The sequence below is a fragment of the Ipomoea nil genome, unplaced genomic scaffold, assembly GCF_001879475.1.
Source record: "Ipomoea nil cultivar Tokyo-kokei standard unplaced genomic scaffold, Asagao_1.1 scaffold0319, whole genome shotgun sequence".
Classification (NCBI taxonomy): Eukaryota; Viridiplantae; Streptophyta; class Magnoliopsida; order Solanales; family Convolvulaceae; genus Ipomoea; species Ipomoea nil.
In genome coordinates, this window is record NW_017616747.1 from 273,236 (window position 1) to 299,014 (window position 25,779).

General features: G+C 39.4%; 1 protein-coding gene across 2 annotated transcripts; it reads left to right on the forward strand.

Annotated features, from left to right (window-relative positions):
* Positions 1-7: 7 nt before the first annotated feature.
* On the forward strand, positions 8-24,511 carry LOC109171487. Of its 2 annotated transcripts, XM_019320521.1 has the most exons (4): positions 8-14; positions 14,067-14,073; positions 22,847-22,985; positions 23,971-24,511. In XM_019320521.1, exons 3-4 carry the CDS (start codon positions 22,872-22,874, stop codon positions 24,373-24,375), a joined length of 519 nt encoding a protein of 172 aa, XP_019176066.1. In that variant the 5' UTR covers positions 8-14; positions 14,067-14,073; positions 22,847-22,871; the 3' UTR covers positions 24,376-24,511. The 2 variants fall into 2 exon arrangements, with proteins under 2 accessions (XP_019176066.1, XP_019176065.1); XM_019320520.1 differs by lacking the exons at positions 8-14; positions 14,067-14,073 and having other exon boundaries at positions 22,821-22,985.
* Positions 24,512-25,779: the final 1,268 nt, after the last annotated feature.

The following is a 25,779-nucleotide window of genomic DNA, read 5'->3' on the forward strand; positions in this document are numbered from 1 at the left end:
ATGTTGATTATTCTGTTTTCCTTGTCATTCATATTGATCTCTTGAGTAACGGTATGATGTTCAGTCGATTGAGTGTGTTCCCTTATGAATCTATTGATTCCTGACATACTTTTACATGCTTCGTCGCATATCATTATTTGATTATTGATGATTTACCTTGATATGCTGAAACATGGTAGACTGTTGATTTTGTTTCTTAATAAACGATGGACTTGGTTATTTGCTTGAGCATGCAAGTTGGATTATTTTCTAAGTGATTTGTTTATAGATTGGCTAAGGACTTGCATGAGTTTGCATGAACGTTACGGGGACATAACTTTATTTCTTAGGAGGGGAAAATGTGATATGTGATCTTTATGGTGTCTTGAACTTTCGTTTGAGTCTCTTAAATTCCTTATTGGTCGAGTCTCCCTTGTTCCTTGTTGCTTTATGGTTATGCTTCGGGGACGAAGCATCTTTTGAAGGGGGGTAGAGTGTGATTGTGACAACCCAAAAATTTAATTTTCTAAATTCTGTTTTAAGAAATTCTAAAATAGCCATTTTTCACTCTTCCAAAAATTTTATGATGAAAACGGTATTTGAATTAATTATTTTGAGCTACGTTTTAAATAAATTCAACACCGGGACTCGTTCTATTTCTAAAATCCTAAATTCTCGAGTACATTGCGTAAGTTTTGACCCAAAAGTCAATCTGAGTGAAACATGGAGAAATCTGAGAAACCTAAACCAAGTGGCCATCTAGAAATTATTTTTGGAAAAATCTATTTTTGACCCCCAAACTATTTAAAACTATCTTTCTAGACATTGGTCAATGTTGCATGGTGGACCACAAGCTTCCAATGCCTTGTCTGATGCTTTTGAAGAATCAACCAAAAGACCATTAAGATAAAGACCCCCGATTGAACACACACACACACACACACACACACACACACACACACACACACACACACACACACACACACACACACACACACACACACACACACACACACACACACACACACACACACACACACACACACACACACACACACACACACACACACACACACACATATATATATATATATATATATATATATATATATATATATATATATATATAGGGTCGCGTTTAGGTGCGAATAAGTGCCCAGGAGATAAATCATAAATGCGAACCAATCAGCGCGCGCCACATGTCAGCATTCATTGTTCATGTATAAGTGCACCTACTTTCGCCAGCAAGTGCATGTAGTTTTTGCCTGCATTCATTGATTGGGTGCACCTACATTCACCTACTTTCGCCTGCAAGTGCATGTAATTTTGCCTTGTTAACATTCATTGATCTGAGTTCAGCGGGTAGTAATACCCCTGAAAACCACTCGCAAACATTCATGCACCTAGGTGCAACTACTTATAACTATAGGTGCAACTAGTTATAACTATAGGTGCACTTAGTATTGATGCTCAGTGTAAATTTTTACTTGCACCTATAATACATTTTACATGCACTTATAATACATTTTACTTGCATTTCGATGTTCAATTATTCACGAAAATGCCACCGCATTTTTTTAATAAAAAAAATCAGTGTTTCTCATCCATTAGATCTGGACACGTGGACATATGGGATGCATTTGCACTTCTCTCCTTGACGAGGTAGGAACTTCATCATAGTGTGAATGAACCTATCTGGGCACGGCATCTAGCCGACCTAATACTCTGCTTGTCCACCGAACCACTCTCTTGGTTCTATACTCATAATCTGTAGAATCAGGTATCGAACATTTAGTGTGCACACCCCTGACCAGGATTCCAAGCCTGGCGGACAGTTCCCAACCTCGTAACGTGGGAATACGCCGCGTTACATATACTGGGACTGCAATGTCCATAAAATCATCCGAGAGGACATAGTCCAAACGGGATCCTCCAAAACCTCACCGATATAGATAATACATAAATATATCTCTCATGCATCAATCTCATGCATGCAACAACTCTACTACTTCTCAATGCATCAAAGAATGAAATATCACATGCTTATGGCTTTTCGTAAGTAATACTTGGGCTCACGTTGGCCCCTTATGCATTTTTGAAATATGAAATATGTGAGATGCAAAATACTCTATAACATGCTTCTAAACCATGTAAACATCCATAGAAATTCTCAAGGATATCATATTATACTCAGTTTGCAACATAGCAATTACTATACATTTCTATCAACAAAACATGCTTCAATTCTCTTTTATCAAATATCACATTTTAGTCATGCTTTCATAATAATTCATATTCTCAAAAGATCATGCTTCTCTACTCAATACAAAAATGACATCAGATCACTTAGCCAAGCATTTCTCATACACAGTGAACTCAACATATATATACTGCATCGCAATTCATTCAATAAATTCATCATAACATACTCATTTTTGATCCAAATTCAACGAGGTCAAAGCGAAAACGTGCGTCGGGACGATCCCGAGATACCGAGCCACAAGGGCCTGTGACACCTGGCCCGAAACGACACATAGCTGAGCCACAAGGGTCCGGCCACTGCACTAAAAGTTCTCAGATTAAAACTCAGGGACCTGGGGCGGGACTCCTCATGAGCCGCCCCATGAGTCCCGTTACATTATCGGGCCTAGGCAACGGCCCTCTCCTAGGGCCATGCCCTAGGCCCGGGTAACCCCGGCTCTAGCTTGCGGCCCTCCTGATGGGCTGCGGCTAGGGCCGCTGGTCTGATATGGTGCACAATGTGTGTGCATGAGATGGGCATTTCATATGCAAAATTAATCCAAACATGTCAAAAACATTCTCAACAACTCAAGGACAAATACTATATCACTTCCAAGCATAAACACAACAAAATCTCATAATTTCTACTCAATATCAAATGCTTCACAGAGCCAAAATCAAAGAGGAAGTCCATGAGATTATACCTCTTGAAGCTTCTTCTTCTTGTATGGATCTCTACCTCCTCTCTACTCAAACACCACCTCCTTCACCACCTAAACATCTCAAGCACAAGCCAAGACTAAGAAACCTCAGAGATTGAAGGCTAAGAGAAGAGGAAACCTTAAGATGGATGGAAAATGAATGGTGGAAACTTACTGCAAGGTTTTCTTACTTCTATCAGACAAAAACTTGGGAGAGGCAAGGTTGGAGATCAAGGAATAACAAATGGATAGTGTTGTTTATATAGGGTGCAAAACCCTAGGTAGAAAACAAATGATTGGGTGAGGGCAAAATGGTAAAAGCTTGGCTAAAATAAGTTCTCAGGCAATGCTTCTTGGAGTGGTGTGGTTCACCTAGCATCATGGACCAAGGGCTAGAAATGCTATTTTAAATACTTTGGGGTTGAAAATGAATTTTCTCAAAAAGTTTTCTAGATGAACCCTTGTTTAAAGTCTTTTTGAATTCTCCCGGTTTCACTCAGATTGATTTCTCGATTTAAAACTTGGTACGCCAAGTACCCGAAAATTTAGGATTTTGGAATAAAATAAGTTTTGGTGTCGAATTAATTTAAAATGCGACTAAAATAATTTCTTCCAACGCCAATTGATCGCAAAAATTTTTAATGGACTGAAAATGGCTATTTTAGAATTTCTTAATATTGGATTTATAAAATAAAAGTTTGGGTTGTTACACTCTATCCACCTTAAAAGAAGTTTCGTCCTGAAACTTTGAAGAAACGAGTGGATCAAGTTCTCGAAGAGTAAGGGAGATATAACCAAAAGGTTGAGAATTTTTCTATTGGAATACTTTGGAAGGTTTTGGAATCTCTGAGTTTTCGCCTAACTTAGCAAAAGTCTAAACAATTACACAAAACGAATCTATTAACTGAACTCAAAAACTTAACTAGTTACCTTGATCAAAGCCTCCCGATGAACCACCTAGCGGCATGTAGCTTGGATCGCACCCATAGGGAGCCCATCTTTGCACATTCTCAATCCCCACTCTTTGTTCCATGACCGCTGCCCGTTGATCAAAGTTGGCAAATCCATAGTTCACTTGGGCACTCAGATTGTCGAAACGGTTTTTGATCATGGCGTATAAGTCCTTGGGAGAAATCACCGACCTCCAGGCGGAGCTGAAAAAGGCAAAGGAGGATCGGGATCTCGCGGTGAAAGCCGCCCGGGAAGCGAAGGGGGCCCAAGAGCTGGCCGAGAAGGCCGCCCAGAAGGCGCTCGGGGAGGCAGCTGAGCTGAAGGCCCGACTGGGCAACCTCGACGACTTGACGCGGTTTCTCTACCAGGACGAGGCGTCGGGTACCCAGTTCCTCCGTGAGACACGGAAGACCAAGGTCGGGGAGGAGCTGATATGGTCGTTCGGTCGCTGGGCGTTCAAGTCCAGCCAAAGGAGGATGCGGGAGACGACCAAGAAGATCATGGAGCAAGTGCTCGAGGGCGACGACCTCCAGCTGGTTTTGACGACCCTTCCTGATGAAATCCCCGATCCCAGTCTGGCTCCTTTCAACGGCGAAGACGATGTTGCCGAGCCGAGCGGTGCTGCGAAGAAGTAGTATAGGTCATGTAGATTTCGACCGTGTACTTTGCTTCTTCGATTTTTGTTTAAGTAAACATGATCGGGAGCCCGGTCCCGTTTTTGTACCGGGCACCTCTTTTAATTTAATGAAGTTGTTTTTTTGTCAACTTAACTTGCTCGGTTTATTTATGCGTTTGCTTTCGCTTTTGTGTATGTCGGTTGTCCTTTGCCCGACCCTTCGGCCTAATCGCCTGATCGTGCATGTCTCGAACTAATGGCCTTTTGGCCTTTTGAAAATTCAAAAAACTTTTTTGGCCTGTCCGTTCTGGGTTTTCCCGATCGCCTGGCCTTGTGATTTCCTTCCTTCACCTAGCCCCCACACTGTTGTGCACACAAGGCACGAGTGAGTGCGACAGTGGAAAGAAGTTGGACGGATCGGGGAGATTTTGATGTAGCTCTAGTTTCCCCGATCGGTGGTCTGTCTCGAACGTCCGCCGAAGATGAGCGCATTAGCTGGTCGGTAAATTTGCCCGGCTGAGTTGTAAACGGCTATTAGAGCCAAGATATGGACGGCTATTAAAGCCCATTTAGTTGTACACCCCTATCGGTTGGAACCAAGGGAGAGGAGTTATGTGGGGCGAAGATCCCCTCTTCATTGTTGATGTTGAATCTTGATCGGGTGGATCACGAGCGAGACTGGTTGATGAAGCAGATTTAGATCAACCTACCTCATACTAGAGCGATGGAAAAAACCGATCGGGCCGCCGTGTGCAAACGGTTGAGCAATCACCGATCGTATATATATTAAATTTTCCCGTTCGCAGACGGTTGAATATTTACAACAAACATTTACAAGTAATGAATGATGAACGGGGCCCACTCGCAGGTCGAGCCCCCACTTCATCTATAATTACACAAAAATAGGCTAATGCCTGAACAACACGAGGTTCTCAGAATTTCACGTGCCCTCGATCTGTCTTCCGGTTGTTGTCTCTAACCGGTAGGTTCCCGGCCGTACGACGGCCGTGATGACGTATGGACCTTCCCAATTCTGAGCTAGTTTTCCTCCTTCCAAAAGCTGACTTGCCTCCCGTCGGCGTAGAACGTAGTCCCCGACTTGAAAGTACCGAGGGTTGACCCGGACATCCTTCGTGCTCTTCACTCTCTTCTAATACTCGGCCATACGTCGAGCAGCTAGCTCTCTCTTTTCCTCGACCCCGTCAAGATCCACGACCATTGAGTGTTCATTTTCCTCAGCATTGTATGATCGCTCTCTGGCGGTCGGGATTGTGACACCCCGTGTTACGCCCCCTAAAACCAATTAATCATTTAACCAATTATCCAAAGAAAGAATTAAATTGCAATAATTAATTAGGAAAAGGCCCACCATAGTCCGTGGGCCTCACCTCTAAAAACCAAACCCCTAGTCCTAAAAGGAATAGAGTTAGCAAGCCTATAGTATTTGGGCCCTAATTAGGACTCTTAGACATATAAATAGGGGACATAGGAGGCACCTAGAACCCCCCACCACAATAATCTCTCACCACACAAGGAATTCCAAGAATTCCCCTAGGAGAAATCAAGAAAGAAGAAAGGCTTAGAGAAAGACCCTTCATAGCCAAGGAAATCAATTAAGGCTAAGAGGTAACCCATGTCTCAACAAAACCTATTTTCCTAGCTATGATCTCCCTCTTAGGCATCCTCCTATATTCTTGTGTCTTGATGAATTGTTATGATATTGATGATGTGATCTTGATAATTGGTGATATGGTTTTATCTTGATATTCTTGATGATGATAAGGGTTTCTTGATGATTGTGTGATGTTCTTGATGAATCTTGATATTTCTTGATATTAAAAGATGGGTTACGTTCTTGATGATTTAATTGTGATTAGAGCCCTAAGATGTAACATGAAACTCGTATGATGTTATTCTTAATGTATTGGGTGGGAATTCGCATGTTTGGGGTGTTAATTATGTTTAGAAAGCATGATAGGATATGTGCCGTATGTTTCTCGCTTTTTATCTGTTAATTGTCTACGTGTTGCCATCAATTGCGTTTTAAAGTGTCTAAGCATGGTTTCGGGTTCCACAAAGGTTCCCAGGGCGTTATTGGTGAAAAAGAGTCAGTAGGGGGTAGGGGACCCGCCACCTACCCGCGGCCAGGATGGACGTCGCCGGCAGCGGGCAGCCGGCGGGCAGGCGACTGCCCGCCGGGCACCCGCTGCCCGGAAATTTGCCACCGACGGGTGGAAATTGTCCCACTTCGGGATTCCGGCTTCCCCGTTTGATGTCCCCCGACCCCCGTGGTATCCCAACCGACTCCGTCTATCGTGCCTATGTCTAGTTTGATGTTCGGGTACCATTCGTAGGTTGAATGAGTCTTGTATATTGCATGCTAGTTGAATTGGTATCCCGTTGGCCTAGGTATAAGGAATATGAACCCCTTAGGATTATTCTTAGTATGTGGATGATCACGCATAGGTTTCGTTATACGATTTCTCCCCCTTCCCAATGTGTCAATGTGGGTTGCATGTGTTTGCTATGTGTTATATGTGCATGATACCCCAATTTGGTTGCGATCAAATTGGTTATTCCTGGGCTGCGGTTCAGAAGCTGGCTGCGGTCAGATTTACACTCTCGGGCTGCGGTCCACCGTTTGGTTGCGATCAAACGTTTTACATGAGTTGCGGTTCATATTCCTGGCTACGGTCAGATGACTACTCGTGGGCTGCGGTCCACTGTTTGGTTGCGATCAAACATTATGATGAGCTGCGGTTCATCGGTCGGTTGCGATCGACCCCTCCGTGTTGCGATACGGGGCAGGGTGCTGCGGGGCCGTGTCAGAGCTATATGCGCTGAGCCTCATGTATGGGCATGCGATTGGTCCTGTGGCGCCATCAAAGTGTGTTATGTGATGAGATATGGATGGTTTGATGTTATGAGTATTATGAAAGCGTGACCATAGGATACATGCTAGTAAACTGTATATGCCTGGTTATGACTATTGACTGTGCTTATTTCTATCTGTCGAGTATGTTCCCTACGCTTGCGAATTGTATATGCTTGATTATGACTGTTGGCTGTGCTTATCCCTATCTGTCGAGTCTATTCCCCGTTTTGAAAGCTAGAGTCTCTTAGGATATATCTTCATGCTTCGAAATGGCTTTTCGTATATCTATGTATATATCTATATGTATTGTATTTCAACACGTTGGAGTGGGTTACCAGCATCTCTCGCTGAACAGATATATTTGGCTTTCAGGCACAGAGGAGTAGACACTGGAGCGCGCTAGAGCCTTGGAGCATAGAAGTAGATAGTTTCCCTTTCGGCCTGCGTGCCATGCTTATGCATTTACATTATTGAGGATATTAGTTAGTTGGCCTGTGCACCTGAGTTCTCTAGCTCAGGTGTGGCATAGCACCCCGTACTCTTTATATTATGTTTCGGGATCTAATGAGAATTTACCTTTATTATATAAGCTTCAAAAGTTTAAAAATTTCGGGGTGTTACACATGCACTAGTTTAACATGTTGAATAATACATACGTGTGTTTTATGATTTCCATAAGACTAGTTATTATTTAACAACTTGAAATATGTACATATGTGATTTATAATAATTATGTGACTATCCGAATCTGCACACACGTAGTATTTGCCTCTTAAATAGGTACGTAAATAAACAATCGGTGCAACTTGTGATCCTACGTGTTAAATCATTATAAAATTAATTACACAATGAACATGTCATGTGTAAAACTTCTATGTTATGTTATCATTCATCCATAAAATTAACATAATGTGAGTTGCATATTCATAATCTTATTATTTGATGCATTTTGCTAGCACAATAGTTAGGCTTAAACCCAGTAAGTTTATATGTGTATATGTATATATCTTCCGTATAATATTTTCTTTATACTAATTCGGGCTCTTTACCCCAAAATGATTTCTAAGCTTCGGGGACGAAGCTTCTTGTAAGGGGGGGGGGGGGGGGGAGAGTGTAACACCCCGTGTTACGGCCTTCAATCCCGGATTAATTATTTAATTAATTCCTTTAATAATAATTAAAAAGGGATTTAATTTGGCTAGGATTTCCTTTAATTAATTAATGTGGTCCACCATGGATCGTGGACCCTTGCCTAAACTAGAGTCTTAAGCCTATTAGGAATAAAGTGAGTAAACCTTTTTACTAATCAGATTCTAATTAGGAGTCATAGACCTAATTATTTATTAGGAATGAAGAAGGTAGGCCTTTACTATTGAGATTATGATTAGGATTCCCTTTAATTAATTAATATGGTCCACTAGGGACCATGTGCCCTTATCCCTAAAACAAGTCCTTAGTCCTATAAGGAATAGAATCAGTAAACACATACCATTCAGCCCATAATTAGAACTCTTAGATATATATAAGGACATAGGAGACACCTAGAAGTCACACCACAATAAATATCACCACACAAGAATTCCCAAAGGACTCCCCACCACCAAGCCTAGGGAGATCAAACGGATGGAAATCTTAGGGAAGAACCTTAATAGCCAAGGGAGGATTAATTGAGGCTAAGAGGTAACCCATGTCTCAACAAAACCTATTTTCCTTGCTATAATTATCTTCTTTGGCCTCCTCTCTATATTCGTGTCTTGATGAATCATTGATAATATTGATGATATGATCTTGATAATTGATGGGATAATTTTATGTGGGATCTTGATGATCTTGATGATGATAAGAGGTTCTTGATGATTATGTGATGTTCTTGATAAATCTTGATGTTTCTTGTTGTTAAAAGATGAACTATGATCTTGATTATTTAAATATGATTAGAGCCCTAGGATGAATCGTGAAATTCATATTGTGGTATTCTTGATATATTTGGGTGGGAATTCGCATGTTCGGGTGTTAATTATGCTTAGAAATCATGATAGGATATGTGATATTTGATTCTTGCTTTTGATCCGTTAATTGTCTACGTGGTGTCATCAATTGCGTTTAAAAGTGTCTAAGCATGGTTTCGGGTTCCACAAAGGATCCTGGGACGTTTATTGTGATAATGAGTCAGTGGGGGGTAGGTGGGGGTAGGGGAAACCCGCCACCTACCCGCTGCCCCACTCGGGCGTCGCCGGCAGCGGGCAGCCGGCGGGCAAGCGATTGCCCGCCGGGCACCCGCTGCCCGGTTTCTCGCCGCCGGCGGGTGGTCCTCCACACGCTGGTTTTCCCACATCGGGATGGTGGTTTCCTCTGTTTGATGTTTCCCCGACCCTCGTGGTGTCCCAACGGATTCCGTTTATCGTGCCTAAGTCTAGTTTGATGTTTCGGGTACCGTTCGTAGGATAAATGAGTCTTATATATCGCATGCTAGTGAATTGGTATCCCGTTGGCCTAGGTGAAGGAAGTATGAACCCCTTAGGATTATTCCTAGTATGTGGATGACCACACATAGGTTTCATTGTACGTTTTCTCCCCGTTCCCAATGTGTTAATGTGGGTTGCATGTGCTTGCTATGTGTTATGTGTGCATGATACCCCAATTTGGTTGCGATCAAATTGGTTATTCCTGAGCTGCGGTTCAGAAGCTGGCTGCGGTCAGAATTACACTCTCGGGCTGCGATCCACCGTTTGGTTGCGATCAAACGTTTTACATGAGCTGCGGTTCATATTCCTGGCTGCGGTTAGATGACTACTCTTGGGCTGCGGTCCACTGTTTGGTTGCGATCAAACATTATGATGACCTGCGGTTCATCGGTCGGTTGCGATCGACCCCTTCGTGTTGCGATACGAGGCAGGGTGCTGCGGGGCCGTGTCAGAGCTATATGCGCTGACCCTCATGTATGGGCATGCGATTGGTCCTGTGGCGCCAACAAAGTGTGCTTGTGTGATGAGTTGAACGATGATATATATGAGATGAAGTGAATCCGTGACCATAGGATATATGCTAGTATCTTTACATGCTTGGTTACAACTATTGAACGTGCCTATCCCATAGGATATATGCTAGTGTCTTTACATGCTTGGTTATAACGGTTGAATGTGTTTGTCCCTATTTGTCTAGTCTATTCCGGTTTTGAAACTAGAGTTTCCTAGGATATATCTTCCTGCTTCAAAATGATTTTCGTATATCTATCTATAATGTATTTCAACGCGTTGGAGTGGGTTACCGGCATCATTCGCTGAACAGATATATTTGGCTTTCAAGTACAGCTGATTAGTTCCCAGAGCGCGCTAGAAAAACTTGGAGTAGATAGATAGTTTTCCTTTTTGGCCTGCGTGCCACAATGATGTATCGAGGATAGTTAGTTTAGCCTGTGCATCTGAGTTCTCCAGCTCAGATGTGGCATAGCACCCCGTACTCTTATGTTTAGAAATACTCTATTTTGGGATTTAATGAGAATTTACCTTTATTATATAAGTTTTAAAAGTTTCAAAATTTCGGGGTGTTACAGGCTATCTCTACGCGGCGTTCCTCTGGGCATTCCACTAACTCGAGGATTTTGTCGAAGGTTCGGATCCATTCTTCGAGGATTGTGGGGTCCTCCTCCCCTGAGAAGGTGGGTGGGTGATGGTTCGAAACTTGCCGAGTGACATCTGAGTTTTCGTTTGGTGGTGGTGGTGGTCGGTTGTTGTTACGGAGGACTGCGTTGCTTAGTGCCTGGGCGACCTGAGTTAGTTGTTGTAGATTCTGAGCTAGAGATTCGTGAGCGGAGGGTTCGGGGGTCCTTGACTGACTTCTTGTTGGTGCCATGATGATGGTCTACAGGGCCAATATTTATCGTAACGGTAACTTAGTGGGTTGCACCCTTACCTTGATGCGATAAGCGTAGGGGGGATTCTTAAATTAAGTGCATAATAGAGTGAGGGGAAAGCTAGGCATGTAATGATAGGTAAACCCACAATCTCACCGCGCGTCCTAAGTTTCCTGAATCCTATGTATCTAAATACCTAGAGTTCAAGCTTAATGTCCTAAAGTCTTGTCTTAAGAGTCTTATCCTAGGGTTAAACTTAGGCTCTGATACCAACTGTAACACCCCACAATTTTAAAACTTTTAATGCATATGAAATAAAGGCAATACTATCATTAAATCCCAAACAGAGGATAACTAAACATAATTGTTGGGGTGCTATGCCACGTCTGAGCTGGAGAACCCAGATGCACAGGCTAAACTATCCAAACAGCAGAAATCCTCAAATCAATGTCAAATACATCATCAAGGCACGCAGGCCGCTAAAAGAACTAAACTAGCTAAGCCACGGGTCCAACTAGCGCGCTCCGTAGCTACTCATCTGTGCCTGAAAGTCAAATATATCTGTTCAGCGAATAATGCTGGTAACCCACTCCAACGCGTTAAATACAATATAGGTATATATATATATATATATATATATATATATATATATATATATATATTTTTTTTTTTTTTGAAGCCGGAATACATATATACTTATGAAACTCTAATTTAAAACCGAGAATAGACTCAAACAAGCAAGGGTAGGCACATTCATCATATTCAATCACGCATATAAAGATACTAGCATGCACCCTAAGGTCACAATACTATTCCATATCAATCACTATTTCAACCATACTAAAACACGTATACACATTTGGTGTTGCCGCAGGACAAATCGCATGCCCATACATGAGGGTCAGCGCATATAGCTCTGACACGGCCCCGAAGCACCCTGCTTGTACCGCAGCACAAAGAGATTAATCACAACCAATCGATGAACCGCAGCTCATTTATAACGTTTGATCGCAACCAAACAGTGGACCGCAGCCCTATATATGTGTGTGTGTCTATGTGTGTGTGTGTGTATATATATATATATATATATATATATATATATATATATATATCTACTATACTAATAAGAGCCCAAGAGAGTTAGGCCTATAATGGGTAGAAAAAATGGCAGTCACAGATTTTAATCAAATGAATGACTCAGATTGATTGAAAGATTGATCGGATTTAAATTTTACACTAAAATTTCCTAAAATACCCACACACCGTTACTAATTCCGTTAAAATTTTAAGAATTGTCGTTAGTTCAACGTTAACTTACTCATTGATTTCAATAGAAAAAGGTCTTAGGTTCGAATCTCATCCCAATCAAAGTTGGCATTATTAGTACTCTATTTTACTCTTATTAAATTATATACAAATAATAATTTAGTAGTTACAACAAAAAATAATACATATGCATTTCTTTAATTTATAATTATGTGTCCACAATGCCTTTATTCAAAAAAAAAAAAATATTCATTATCAATAAATTAACTAAGAGAAATAATTTTATTAGTTATATTGTCTTTATTTTTCTTCAATATAAAAATTTTTTATATTCAAATTTATTAATTGATTATATTCGCTACATTATCCTTACAATGTCTTTATTCAGTGAAAAAAAATTATTAATTATCAATAAATTAATTAAAAGAAATATTTTCATTAGTTATATTGTCTTTATTTTTCTCAAATGTAAAAATTTTTACATTCAAATTCATCAATTGATTATATTCACTACATTATCTATTATCTTTTTTGTGCACTATTTTTCTAATTAAATATCAAAGTTATAATACAAAATAATGCTATATATTTATTTACCAAATATTTTATTAATACCATGAAAAAATTAAAAAAATATAATTAATAAAGTCAACCACATTAACTACTTGAGAGATTTTGTGACAAAGAGAGTATTCAAATCACACAACAAATTGAAGTGAGAACTACCTCGCAATGTCCTTGTTTGACAATCAGCAGTTAGGGGTTAGCGTTAGCGGATTTGACCAGCGAATTTATTTAATTATTAACATTGGGTAGAAAAAATGACCGCCAAATTATTAAATCAAATGAATGATTCATATTGTTCATGTTTTAACTTTTTTCTTTTAAGATTTTCTAATTTATCCTTAATTATATGATTATCCATTTAATTTTTCCGTTAATTCACCGTTAGTCTAATTCTAATATTAAAGTCTAATATAGAATTATAACTACACCATTAATATAATTCTAATATTAAAGTCTTAATAGAACTTAACTACAAATCCTAATGTCGGAATCTGATCTCCTCAAACAATATTAGTATATATTTAATATTTTATACCCAAATTTTTATTTGTTCTCCCTTATGTTCCGTATTTGGTTTCAACCATACCTATACAATTATTTTATTGACAATTATAATCAATCTTGACTATATTATCTTGCATTTGTAAACTTAGAATTACCTATTTAACCCGCACCGGCTTAGCTCAATGGTTTAGTGGGTAGTATTTGGGAGAAGAGACCAAGGTTTGAACCTCGGCGGCGGCAGTGCGAGAATTATGTCCAAAGTGGGCAGATTCCTTGTGTATCAGCATTTACAACCTCCCACAATGCTCTGTCGGGTCGGAGTGTGGGGGGCCCTTGGGGTTGGAGACTCAACCTTTGGGAGAAGAATTACCTATTTAAATACGCAAATTCAACCTTCAATTATCTATGCATGAACAATTTCAATATAATCATGCCTTAATATACTTTAAAGTACTTATTTTTTTAAAAAAAATTGGGCATTATCCCAATCGCGCAATGCGCGTAAAAAACTAGTATATATATAACAGTCGATGGTTCTCAACTCATCCAACTGCCTGTATAGCCGACCGATCGCAACCGGCCGGGTTAACAGCTGATGGTTCTCAACCCATCCAACTACCTGTATAGCCAATTGATCGCAACCAATTGGGGTATCATTAGGTGTGACCACGGTTCGGTTCAAACCTCCGATTTGAACCGTAACCGTGCACTGTACAACCGGAACCAGAACCGAACCGTCCGTACGGTTCCGGTTCCGGTTCCTAACCGGAACCAATTAAAAAACTTGCCAAAGGCCAGTAGGCCACTGGCTATTTTAATTTTTTTTTGTTTCATATTGAAACCAAAAAAAATAAAGTGGCCAGTAGGCCACTAGCCTGTGGCCTACTGGCCACTTTCGCCAGTTGGCCTGGCGCAAGGACCAAGCTTTGGCCTTTGCGCCAAACACAAACATAACATAATTTTATTTTTTTTAAGAAATTCCGGTTAGAACCGGCGGTTCTAATCGGAACTGTCGGTTCAAGAACCGGATCCGAAACCTTATATTAAGGTTCCGGTTCCGGTTTGACCATTTTCGGAACCAGAACCAGAACCGTGGTCATGCGTAGGTATCATGCACAAATAACAAATAGCCAAGCACATGCAACCCATATTAACACATAAGAAGGTGGGAATCATTGGGGAACACTTATACTAATATAAATTATGCTTGGTCAACCACATTAAACTTCTCGAGACACGCCTAAGGGGTCATGCACCTTCCTCCTAGGCCAACGGGGTACCAATTCGACTAGCATGCAATATACAAGACCCTTTTATCCTAAGAATGGTACCTGATGCATCAAACTAGATTCACATACGACAAACGGGGTACAACGGGACACATCGGGACACGGGGAAACATCAAACAGGGAAAAACACCACAACCCACACTGGGATTCCAGCGGGTGCCCGACGGGTGGACGGCCACCCGCCAACGGCAAGTCACGAGGCAGCGGGTGCCCGGCGGGCAGTCGCCTGCCCACCGGCTGCCCGCTGCCAGGCGGTGTTATGGGCAACGGGTAGCTGGCGGGTACCCCTGCCCCCACCTACCACCCACTGACTCCTATGTAAGAACTCGGTCCCGGGATCCCTCGTGGAACCCGAAACCATGTCCAGACACATTTAAACAGAACAATGACACCACGTAATCAAGTAATGGATTAAAACCAAGAATCACATCAAATACATCCTAACACAACTCCTAAACATGCCAAGACTCAACACCCGAACATGCAAACTCCCACCCAAATATACCAAGAATAACACAATACGGAATCCACGTTTTAACCCTAGGGCTCTAGTCATAATTAAAACACAAGATCATTTTATATAATTGATCTTAGAATCAAGAACATCAAGATTATCACATAAACATGAAGATCAACATATAAACATCAAGATCATCTCATAAACATCAAGATTATCTCATAATCATCATATCAATTTCAGGCAAAGCCTTATCAAGACGCAAGCACAGAATCATATATCAAAGGAGCCAATGAAGAAGATTATAGCAAGGAAAATAGGTTTTGTTGAGACATGGGTTACCTCCTAGCCTTAATTAGAATCCTTAGCTACTAAGGTTCTTTTCTAAGATATCATCTTCGTGATTTCTCCTACGTTTGGTGATAGGGGAATTCTTGGGAATCCTTGTGTGGTGGAATCTATTGTGGTGTGATTTATAGATGCCTCCTAGGTCCTTATATATATTTAAGAGTCCTAACTAGGGTCTGAATGGTAGGGATTTACTTATTCTATTCCTTATAGGACTAAGGGTTTGGTTTAGGGATATGGGTCCATGATCCATGGTGGACCCTTCTCAATTAATTAAGGGAATTCAATTATCTTTTAATGGTAAGCATTAAATAATTAGTTTGGGTTAGAGGCCGTAACACGGGGTATTACATGATGTTTCCCCGTGTCCCGTTGTACCTCATTTGTCGTGTATGAATCTCGTTTGGTGTTTTAGGAATCGTTCTAGGATTTTATGTGTGATACATGTCGCTGTTGTTGTGTCTTGTTTGTTATGTGATTATGTGTTGATTGATTGATGATGATGAGTATCGTGGTCATTGCGCAATGACCAGTGTGACTGATGATGATTATGATGTTGATGATGAGATTGTGATTGGTGGAAAATAAACTGTTGGCGGTTGGCACCACTTGTGCCCGGTCATTGTACTAAAGGTACAGGCCATACCGGTGACTGTGCTAAAGGCACACACCCACCTTCGACTTGCTTGCTTTAGGCATGGGTCAAGTTATAAGTTCTGCGGTGTCATGTTAGAGCTATATGCGCTAACCCCTTGATATTGGCACTAGATGTAACACCCCCCCAAAACACATGCTATAAAAAGCCTTAACACATGCAGATAACACAACTAAACACTAGCACAGCGGAAGATCAAAAGATAACTAGTTAAACGTAAATCCCAGTCATGGGGTGTCACGCCACGTTTACCAACAACGATAAACGCTACGGCAAAATCTGCATGGTTCACAACTATCCCAAAACTCACAAGTCTATAACTAAATCGGCTCACAGGTCGTAAAGCAAACGAAAGGTACTAAGCTATCGGGCACTAGACTTCACTCTTGTCTAGACATCACCTGAAAGAACACAAAGAAACATGGGACGACGCCCGGTCAGCGAATAATGCTGGTAACTCACCAATACATGTTAAGTATCATACATAAATAGGATATATATACAAAATCATTTCGAAACGGAATACATATATATACGTGTAAAATCAAGAGTAAACACCAACTCAAGACTTGTCACTCTCAAGGATAACACGGGAACACATCTCAAGACCAAAAGGGCAACAACAACTCAAGGATAAAGACACGACAAATGGCAACACATGCCTTTGTGACTACACACGTCACAAGAAGAGAACACACAACCACGGCTACACAAGCCCTCGTGACATCACACATCACGAGGTGATATGCCTTCCTTATGCCTTGTTCCAACCTTATGACTACCCCCAACCTTATATCTAGTTCCAACCTTTACCTCCAGGACCCCTGTACACCAAGTCCAACATTATTCCCCCGGGAACCGTCGTTCCCCCTCCAACCGTCCCTCCAACAAAACCACCGATTTCATAGTACACGAGGTATCGTACACACACATGGCAACACATGCCCTGGATAACACATGTTATCCCAGTAATAATCACATGAACCTTACACAAAGGCCACGGCTCCATAATCACGTCACGGCCACCACGAGGACCGCTGCAATACCTTGGTGACTAGTGTCCCATACCACTAATCGTGCAATCTAGGTAAAGCCACACACGCATCACACCTCAACAAGAATCAATCAACAGATCACAACGAAGGTATGAAACCTACTCAATTAAAGAATGGGTCATAGCCCAACAACAACACGATGAATAACACAAGTTATCATCAACCAATCGAAAGGTACAAACAACACACACGCTAGCATTTAGATACCAAACTAGCATTCTTATCAAACGGATAAACCAAAGGTAGTTCCGAGGAACACACAAGACTCCTCTCGATTCAACGAAACACAATGTTGAAAACACTTAGCACGATTCAAGACACCAAATTCCTACATGGATACCTACATATAGTTCTAGACATACGAAACATCAAGAAGACACTCAAATAGTTCCACAAAAGAACATCGGGAAGTCAAAAGACCAAATACCGAGTCAAAAGAATCACGGGGAATAAATCCCCAAACATCACCACACATGTACCCGCGGGTAGGCCCACGGGTAGACCCCTACCCGCGGTTCCGCCCGCGGGTACAGGCCACCCAAGAAATGTACCCCGCGGGTGGGCGGCGGGTTGGACCTCTACCCGCCTTTCCGCCCGCGGGTACAACCTGTACCACAACAAATCCCTTCGGGGATTTTTATCTCCAAACTCAAATTCAAGTCCAAAACATGTCAAATCTCACCCAATACAACAAAATGACTTGAATCATAGGAAATGTCAAGCAATGGCACAAAAGAACCCTAAACACAAGCTCTAGATATGCATTTTCACAAGACAAATGCATAAACCCTCACATTTCATAGCAAAACACAAGTAGAATCCAAGAAATCACATATAGGTAAGCAAAATAGATTTTGTAGAGCATGGGTTACCTCTGATAGACTAAAAGACTTCACTTTACACCTTAACAAGCTCTTCTCAATGCTCACCTTCCAAACCCACTTCAAGAACAAACCAAAAGATCATAAAGATCCTACCTTTAAGAAAAGAAACCTAAGATGAAACCAAAAACACAAGATGAACTTAGATCTTACCCTCCTAGATGCCCAAATACAAGAAAGGTTGAATCTTGGAAGCAACTCTTGAAGTCTTGGCAAGGCCTCAACTTGGCTTGGAAGAAAAGCTACTCACCTTTTTAGAGAGAAGGTAGAGCTAAATTTTAGAAAGTGTAAGGGATAGAATGAAGGCATCTACTAGGTTAGGTTACAATACTAACACCATGTGAAAGGTCAAGAATGCCCTTACTAACATTAGAAAGTGTAAGGAACAAGGGAACTCCCTTCAAAGCTCAAGGTACAACTTTGACTTTAGGGTTGACTAGTCAAATACTAGTCCTCAAGTATTGAATTTCAGGATTTTAGGAATTAATTCACCAATTGAAATATGATTAATTATTCAATTAATCCATGAATTGAATCTGGATTTTTGGGGTGTCACACTAGAGGTGCGGATCATTGAATGGAACTACGGCACCATCTTGATATGTTGGTGGTTGAAATGTGGGTTCGTCGGTGGGGGCATGTAGTTGCCCGGAGGCATAAGGGGTGGGGATATAAGGGTGGCCTGGAGGTATAGGTTGGAACTGATATAAGGACGGAGGGGAGCTACAAGGTTGGAACTTGGTATAAGGTCGGAGGATGAATTGTGTGCTTTGTTGACTACTTGCTAATTGATTGTATTGAATGCCTTAGTTATTTGCATGCTTATCTGCCTGTTATGCCTTGCATTGCATGTTTAGGGTGTCTATTAGTTCTTATGATTATTCTATGATATTGAGTCTGTTAATATGCCTTGAGTCTTGATCTTGGATTTAAACTAGAGTCTCGTAAGTATATATGTATTCCAGTTTCAAAATGAGTTTCTTATATCTACCTATATTGTACTTAACGCGTTGGAGTGGGTTACCAACAATATTCGCTGACGAATGTTACACCGAATGTTTTTCAGGGACAGTGAGTAGCTTCGGAGCGCACTAGTGGATTCGTGGACTTAGTTTAGATAGTTCTAGCCTGGATGAGATGGCCTGCGTGCCTTGATTTGTATTTGGGTATTAGTTATGGTTTATGCTTTGTTAGTTAGTTTAGCCTTTCTCTAGCTCAGATGTGGCATAGAACCCCGACTACTATGTCTAGTTTATGCTCTATTTGGGAATTAATAAGAGATTAGCCTTTTTTTTATAGGTTTTAAATATCTTGGAATTTAGGGGTGTTACAATCTTGGTAGCCCATCTTCTATAGTTCAAGCCACCCGTGAGTGGTTGAATTGGTGTAACATCAGAGGATGGATTGGATGGCTCAGACATTGTTGATAGGTAAATGCTTTTAACTGTTGGGTTGGATGCAGAATATCAACCTGGGAAATAACAATGTCGTGTGTATGTATGGCACGTTTGATGTGGCTGGTTTCGAAAGGACACACTGAGCGAAAGGAGGATTCTGTGTCGTGTTAGGATCTCTACCTTAAAAGCATTTACGATCAGGGTTATCGCATGCTCTCGACAGGCAGCACAGAATTACAGGACTGAACCTGTATAGCTCAGGCGATGGAAAATTGCAGTGTGTAGCGTATGCTCTCTGTTTGTTCTTGACGAAAGGGGGAAGACATTATATATATTGTAAATATAACCGCCCACCCCCCACCAGCCGTGCGAATAGGAAAAAGGAGCGGAGGAGTGGATTGGCTCTAAGCACACACGCACAAGGCTATTATGCGGACACGGTGCTGAGTTGATCCACAAAAATAGGGTAGAAAAAGTCTTGTCGGAAGCAAAATGTTGATCCCACCACACGTCATGACAGGCCGAGCAAGCGACAAGATATGCGTGGTTTTCCATTCTTCCCTCTTCATATAGTTCAAGCTTTCTTTAAAGACTTGGGGTTTATAAGGGGGACAACAAAGGGTTGTAGAACCAATGTGGGACAACTTGGAAAAACAACTCACTAGGTGTTTTTCCTTTAAATGCTCCCAACAACCCTCCATCAAAATTTTCTGTTTGATGCTTAGTTGTATTCAATGGGCATGTTTCCGCCGCATGGTGACGGTAAATACCACACAGGAAACATATAATGTAGAGGCCATCATATTCTATTCTTCTCACTTTGCGGCTGAGGATAAACTTCCATAAAAGTTGTTTGGTAATATCCACCTCAACACAAATCATATGGGGTCACAAATATTGCTTCCAATTGTTTTGAGAAATCTCCAATCGTAGTATTCCACCAGAAGACATGGAAATCGAACTCATATAATAACCTTTTCAGTAGTGTCTGTTAATGGGTCGAAATTTGACCTCCATTCTTTCACTATGAGGTAATGATCCATTAGCATCCCAAGGCCTCCATAGTTGGCATATTCATAATCATCAATTGAATAAAACTTGACTAGGAAATTGTCTTTTTCAAGAGCAACGAGTTCTATATTGGCCTTAGGATGTATTGTTTTCAAAAGATAAGTACACCCCACCCGACGGTGTGACATGGCCGACCACCGAGCAATTGAAAAGGAGAAGTTTAAGGCTCAGTTGTCTGGTAGTGATAAGTGCAGGGGCCTTGCGATCGTTGACTCTGATCTGCTGCTTGGTGTATGATTGTAATTAATTATGGTGTAAGATTGTAATTAATTGGATATATGGTGTCAGATTGTAATTAATTGGAAAATGAAGGCTATTCGAGCTGAGCATCTCTAAGTAGGCCAACAGTAATATTATATTAAGTGCGAAGATTGAATAATAGACACGTTTCATGTCGATCGTGCAATCTCCTGCCATTAATCTTAACACCTAAGCAAATAATTGATTCGATTAGGTTAGACTCCAAAAATAATGCATGTAGATACAATAATATAATCTCGTGCAATCTCTTTCACCAAAAACAAAATAATCTCGTGCAATCTCGTGTCATTAATCTTAACACCTAAGCAAATAATTGATTCGATTAGGTTAGACTCCAAAAATAATGCATGTAGATACAATAATATAATCCAATAGATAAATTATATTAGGTTGAGTCGCTGTGAATGAAACTGTCTTAGAATTCTTATTCGTGAGACAAGTTAGATCATAATAGAAATGTAATATTTAGGTTAAAACGTATAATATTAATTAGAGATAAATTGTTTGATATGAGGAAGTGTAAGTGTCCGTTTACTAACAGAAAACTGTTATCTGTTTTTTGTTTTTTAATTTTTGATCAGTTTTCATTCTCTGTTTTTCATTCTCTGTTTTCTGTTTAGAAAACTTGTTTACTAACAGAAAACTATTCTCTGTTTTCTGTTTTTTAATTTTTTAGTTTTCACCTAAAATTTAGTTTAGATAATATTAATATTTTTTGAGCTAATATTTAAAATATTTTTTTTGATATATTCATTTGAATGACATGTATATGAATATATAACTTTTACTTTGAGTTCTAATATATGTGAGATTTCAATATTCGATATCTTGACCGAACTTGTATTATGATGTAACATAATTTAAAATATTCAAACTAATAATCTATTGAGTTCAATCAAAATATAATACTTTTAAATCAAAATATAATATTTAGGAGTTGAATAGTCATTTGTGAGAAAAAAGGTAATATTAATAAATGATAAATTGATGAAAAAAATTATAATTTATGTCATTCACAAATATGCCAATTATCAATGGTACCCCTAAATTATTAGTGGTGTAAATACTGCCCTTCAATTTTTAAAACGTGACATATATTGCATCTCCCCTGAATTATTAATGATGTAAATGTGGTTATCCGCCGTTTTTCCTATTCGAAGACCTCATTTTTTTTTCATCCATTTTTATTTCTTCGTTTGTTCTCCTTCCGCCAACAACAATGTTTCTCCTCCGGCCTTCTTATTATGGGAGGCCGGAGGGGCAATATATGTCACGTTTTGAAAGTTAAGGAGCAATATTTACACAACTAATAATTCAGAGGTACGGTGACATTGATAATTGACATATTTGTGAGGGACATAAATTACAATTTTTTCAAAATTGATTGATTGTTTTTTTTTTTTTTTGAAGTTTAAATTGATTGATTGTTACTTATGAGGGAACTATAATATTTATGATGAAAACTCTGATTTGTTTTTTATGAAAAATTATAATACTTTTAAATGGGAATGTAATATTAATGGTTAATAGTTATGAGTGAAAGTGTAATACATATTGAAAAATAAGACACGTTTCACAAATAAAAATTTATGAGACGGTTTAATTGCAGATTTTTGCCATGGAGTTTAAAGTTAAACCCATTGTTGTTATTTGTTCTTACCCATTAAAAATAGTACGTGTGTATAAATGTGAAAGCATAGATACGTGGTCAAATATAATTAAGGTTAAGATTTTTATCCAAGTGTTCATACTAAATTTTTTTAAAATAATTGAACTACAGCTAGCTACGATAAGGAAATCTCAGGGCAGGCCTATATAAGGGGATTAAGGGCTATCATATCCGGCAAGAAATTTATTTGAGTACAAGAAAACTTAGTACATATATATATATAGATCAAACTAACATGAGTGAGCTACCAGAATCCACCTTATATAGGGTTCAGGTGGACGCGGCGAAACTGCCTGTAAGTAGTTACAGGCGCCGAGGTTTAACCTACGCCACCTTCCAACCCTTCGAGGTAATTGAAACATATGCTCTATTATTTCAACTACAAGTTTAAATTGATAGTTAAATTATATATTTATGTTTATATATGTTGTTCAAAAATAGTATTATGTAAAATTATTGGCACAAACATTATCCCAACCCTAGCTACTAATACAAGGAAGATAAATAATAGTAAAAAAATGAAATAAATACTTCTGATCTCCCGCCTCATTTTATGTGTCGGGTTCGGTTAACGAGGTTTGACTGAAATTTACAATTTAATTTTTCATAATATTAAGTTTAGAATTAGTATGTAAAATTTATATAAGAGTGAATTCCACTTTCGGTCCTACTGTTATAGGGGCGTTTCCAATTTTAGTTCACCTTAATTTTTTTTGCCACTTTATAACCACTATTATTGAATGTATTTCACTTTTAGTCCCGCCGTTAGTATTTCCATCAAGAGGTTATGTAATCTAGGGGTATTTTGACCTTTCTTCTCATCCAAGACTATGTTTGACTAAAGAAATGAAAACATTAAACCTAAAACCTAAGAAACATCGCCGGCCCATGTTGGAACGAACGAAACGATGTAGCTTTGGCTTCCATTCTCGTTGTTCGAAGAGCCATCTTCGAATATCGGAGGAGGAGGACGAAGCGCCTGGATTAAAAGAGAAGAGACAAACACAAAAAAAAAAAAAAAAAAACCAAAATACCCTTTGATTATACGGCCTCTTGACGGAAATATTAACGGTGGACTAAAAGTGGAACACATTCAATAACAGTGGTTGTAAAGTGACAAAAAAAATTAAAGTGAACTGAAATTGAAAACGCCCCGTAGGACCAAAAATGGAATTCACTCTTTATATAATTAGAATCTACATTAAAAAAAACAAATGGTAATAGAAAAGTACAATTAGTGGTTCTTATAGTTTCTAAGTTTAAGTAGTAGGAGGTATAAATTACTCAAAATTTTGAGTATATCTGATCTATATGCTGAACGAACATACATACAGGTACTAGATGACGCTGCTGATTTGAGTAACAATCAGTTGAACTGGACAAACCTGTTCCTTTGGAACAAGTTTGGCAAGAGTTTGAGCGCTGCAGATGCGGAAGCTGCGAAAAATATAATGACAATAAAAACAGTGGACGACATAACGCTTGCCCAGGTGAAGAAGATGGGGAAAACTCTGTCCGATGAGTTTTTGGAGGTGAAGAAAATTATCGAAGAAATGAAAGTCTCTTCTGACGATGATCTCACCAAACTTCAAACTGCTGTTCGCAACGTTCTTCACAGCAACAACTATGAAGCTAAATTCTATAAGATTGAGACTAGACTTGACAGTCTGGAGAAATCTGTTGAGGATATCAGCAATCTCACTAGACAGATTGCTCTCAGGTTTGGAATTGAATCTTAAAGATCGATGTTCTGTACTAGTACGCCGCCTTTTTGTTTATATGTCAATAATGCATGGGCGAGCCTATTTCCATTTAGGTACTTCTGTATTATATTGTACTCTTTATTTTTCGGTTTTATGAAAAACAATAATATGGTGTATGTGCCACTCTAATTTGAATAAAAAGATTTGAGTGTTCTTGTTTTTGTAACTAATTTTGGTTCCAAAAATGTTTCAACCTTTCCTTTTCACTGCATATTCTTTCCCTCATCCCAATCTCTTTTCAATTCACCCTGAATGGGGCAAGGGATCGGAGGGAAAAAGAAGGCGGAAAGAAATTGAGGACACTGAAAGAGTTATATTTTTAATGCCAAGAGAAAAGTTTGAGAGATTTTTCAGATCAATAATTATTTAAACAAAATTAAACGGCAATGGGATTATAGGCAATCGTTATACCTTGCACCACGGCGCCCATAACACTATGCCTCCCGCGCCTCTCAAAACGACATCGTTTTGTTAAGTTGTTAAAAAAAAATTCATCTGTTTTGAATGTACATAAACTCATAACAGAATACATATAATCTAACATAATATATACATAATACACATAAACTTTTAACTGAATACACATAATGTGGTTTGGTTAACATAATATACATAAACTTTTAACTGAATACACATAAACTCATAACGCAATACACATAAACTTTTAATTGAATACATATAATGAGATTTGGTTAACATAATACACACAAACTATTAACTGAATACACATAAACTCATAACACAATACACATAAAATTTTAACTGAATACACATAATGAGGTTTGGTCTGTTCGGACGGACGGAGTGACGTCAGCAAGAAACACGCTCGTTTTGTGTCTGGGCGCACATTGCTATGTGCGCCGTGGTGCACGATATAAATTTCCTATTATAGGAGTCTGCGGCAGTTGGCCCAAAAATTCAAGGTAAATTATATGGAATATTATGGACTAAAGTCTATCTTGCATTGTGGATCTTAGTCTAAAAATAATTTGCAAATGTTATACATTCAGTTGTACAGACACATAACATGATAACTATCGACATATAAACTATTTACTGCAGATACCAATATGAACCCTGCTGCATAGTATAACAATTAATAATTTATATAGTACGCTTAGAAGAACAAGTCCAGAACCCTAGTATTATTTATATCTTGGACTAGGGCTTACATAGTATTGTGGACTCTATTACATTATCTATTCAAATATACTTTCTTACCGATCGCATGACCACCCACATGGGAGAGGTCACTACATGTCATCTGAGCACAAAGTGCTTGACCACCTCTTAAGGTTTAAAATTTCATAACACAAGATACAAAAATTCACAACACAAGACACATTACACATGCATGTTATATATTTACTTAGCTTATTT

What these genes read in the sequence shown, in the direction of transcription:
- LOC109171487 (XM_019320521.1), top strand. Translation starts at nt 22,872, where the DNA reads ATGAGTGAGCTACCAGAATCCACCTTATATAGGGTTCAGGTGGACGCG. An exon ending in CCACCTTCCAACCCTTCGAG is followed by an intron (nt 22,986 to 23,970) that starts GTAATTGAAACA and finishes ACATACATACAG; the next exon opens with GTACTAGATGACGCTGCTGA.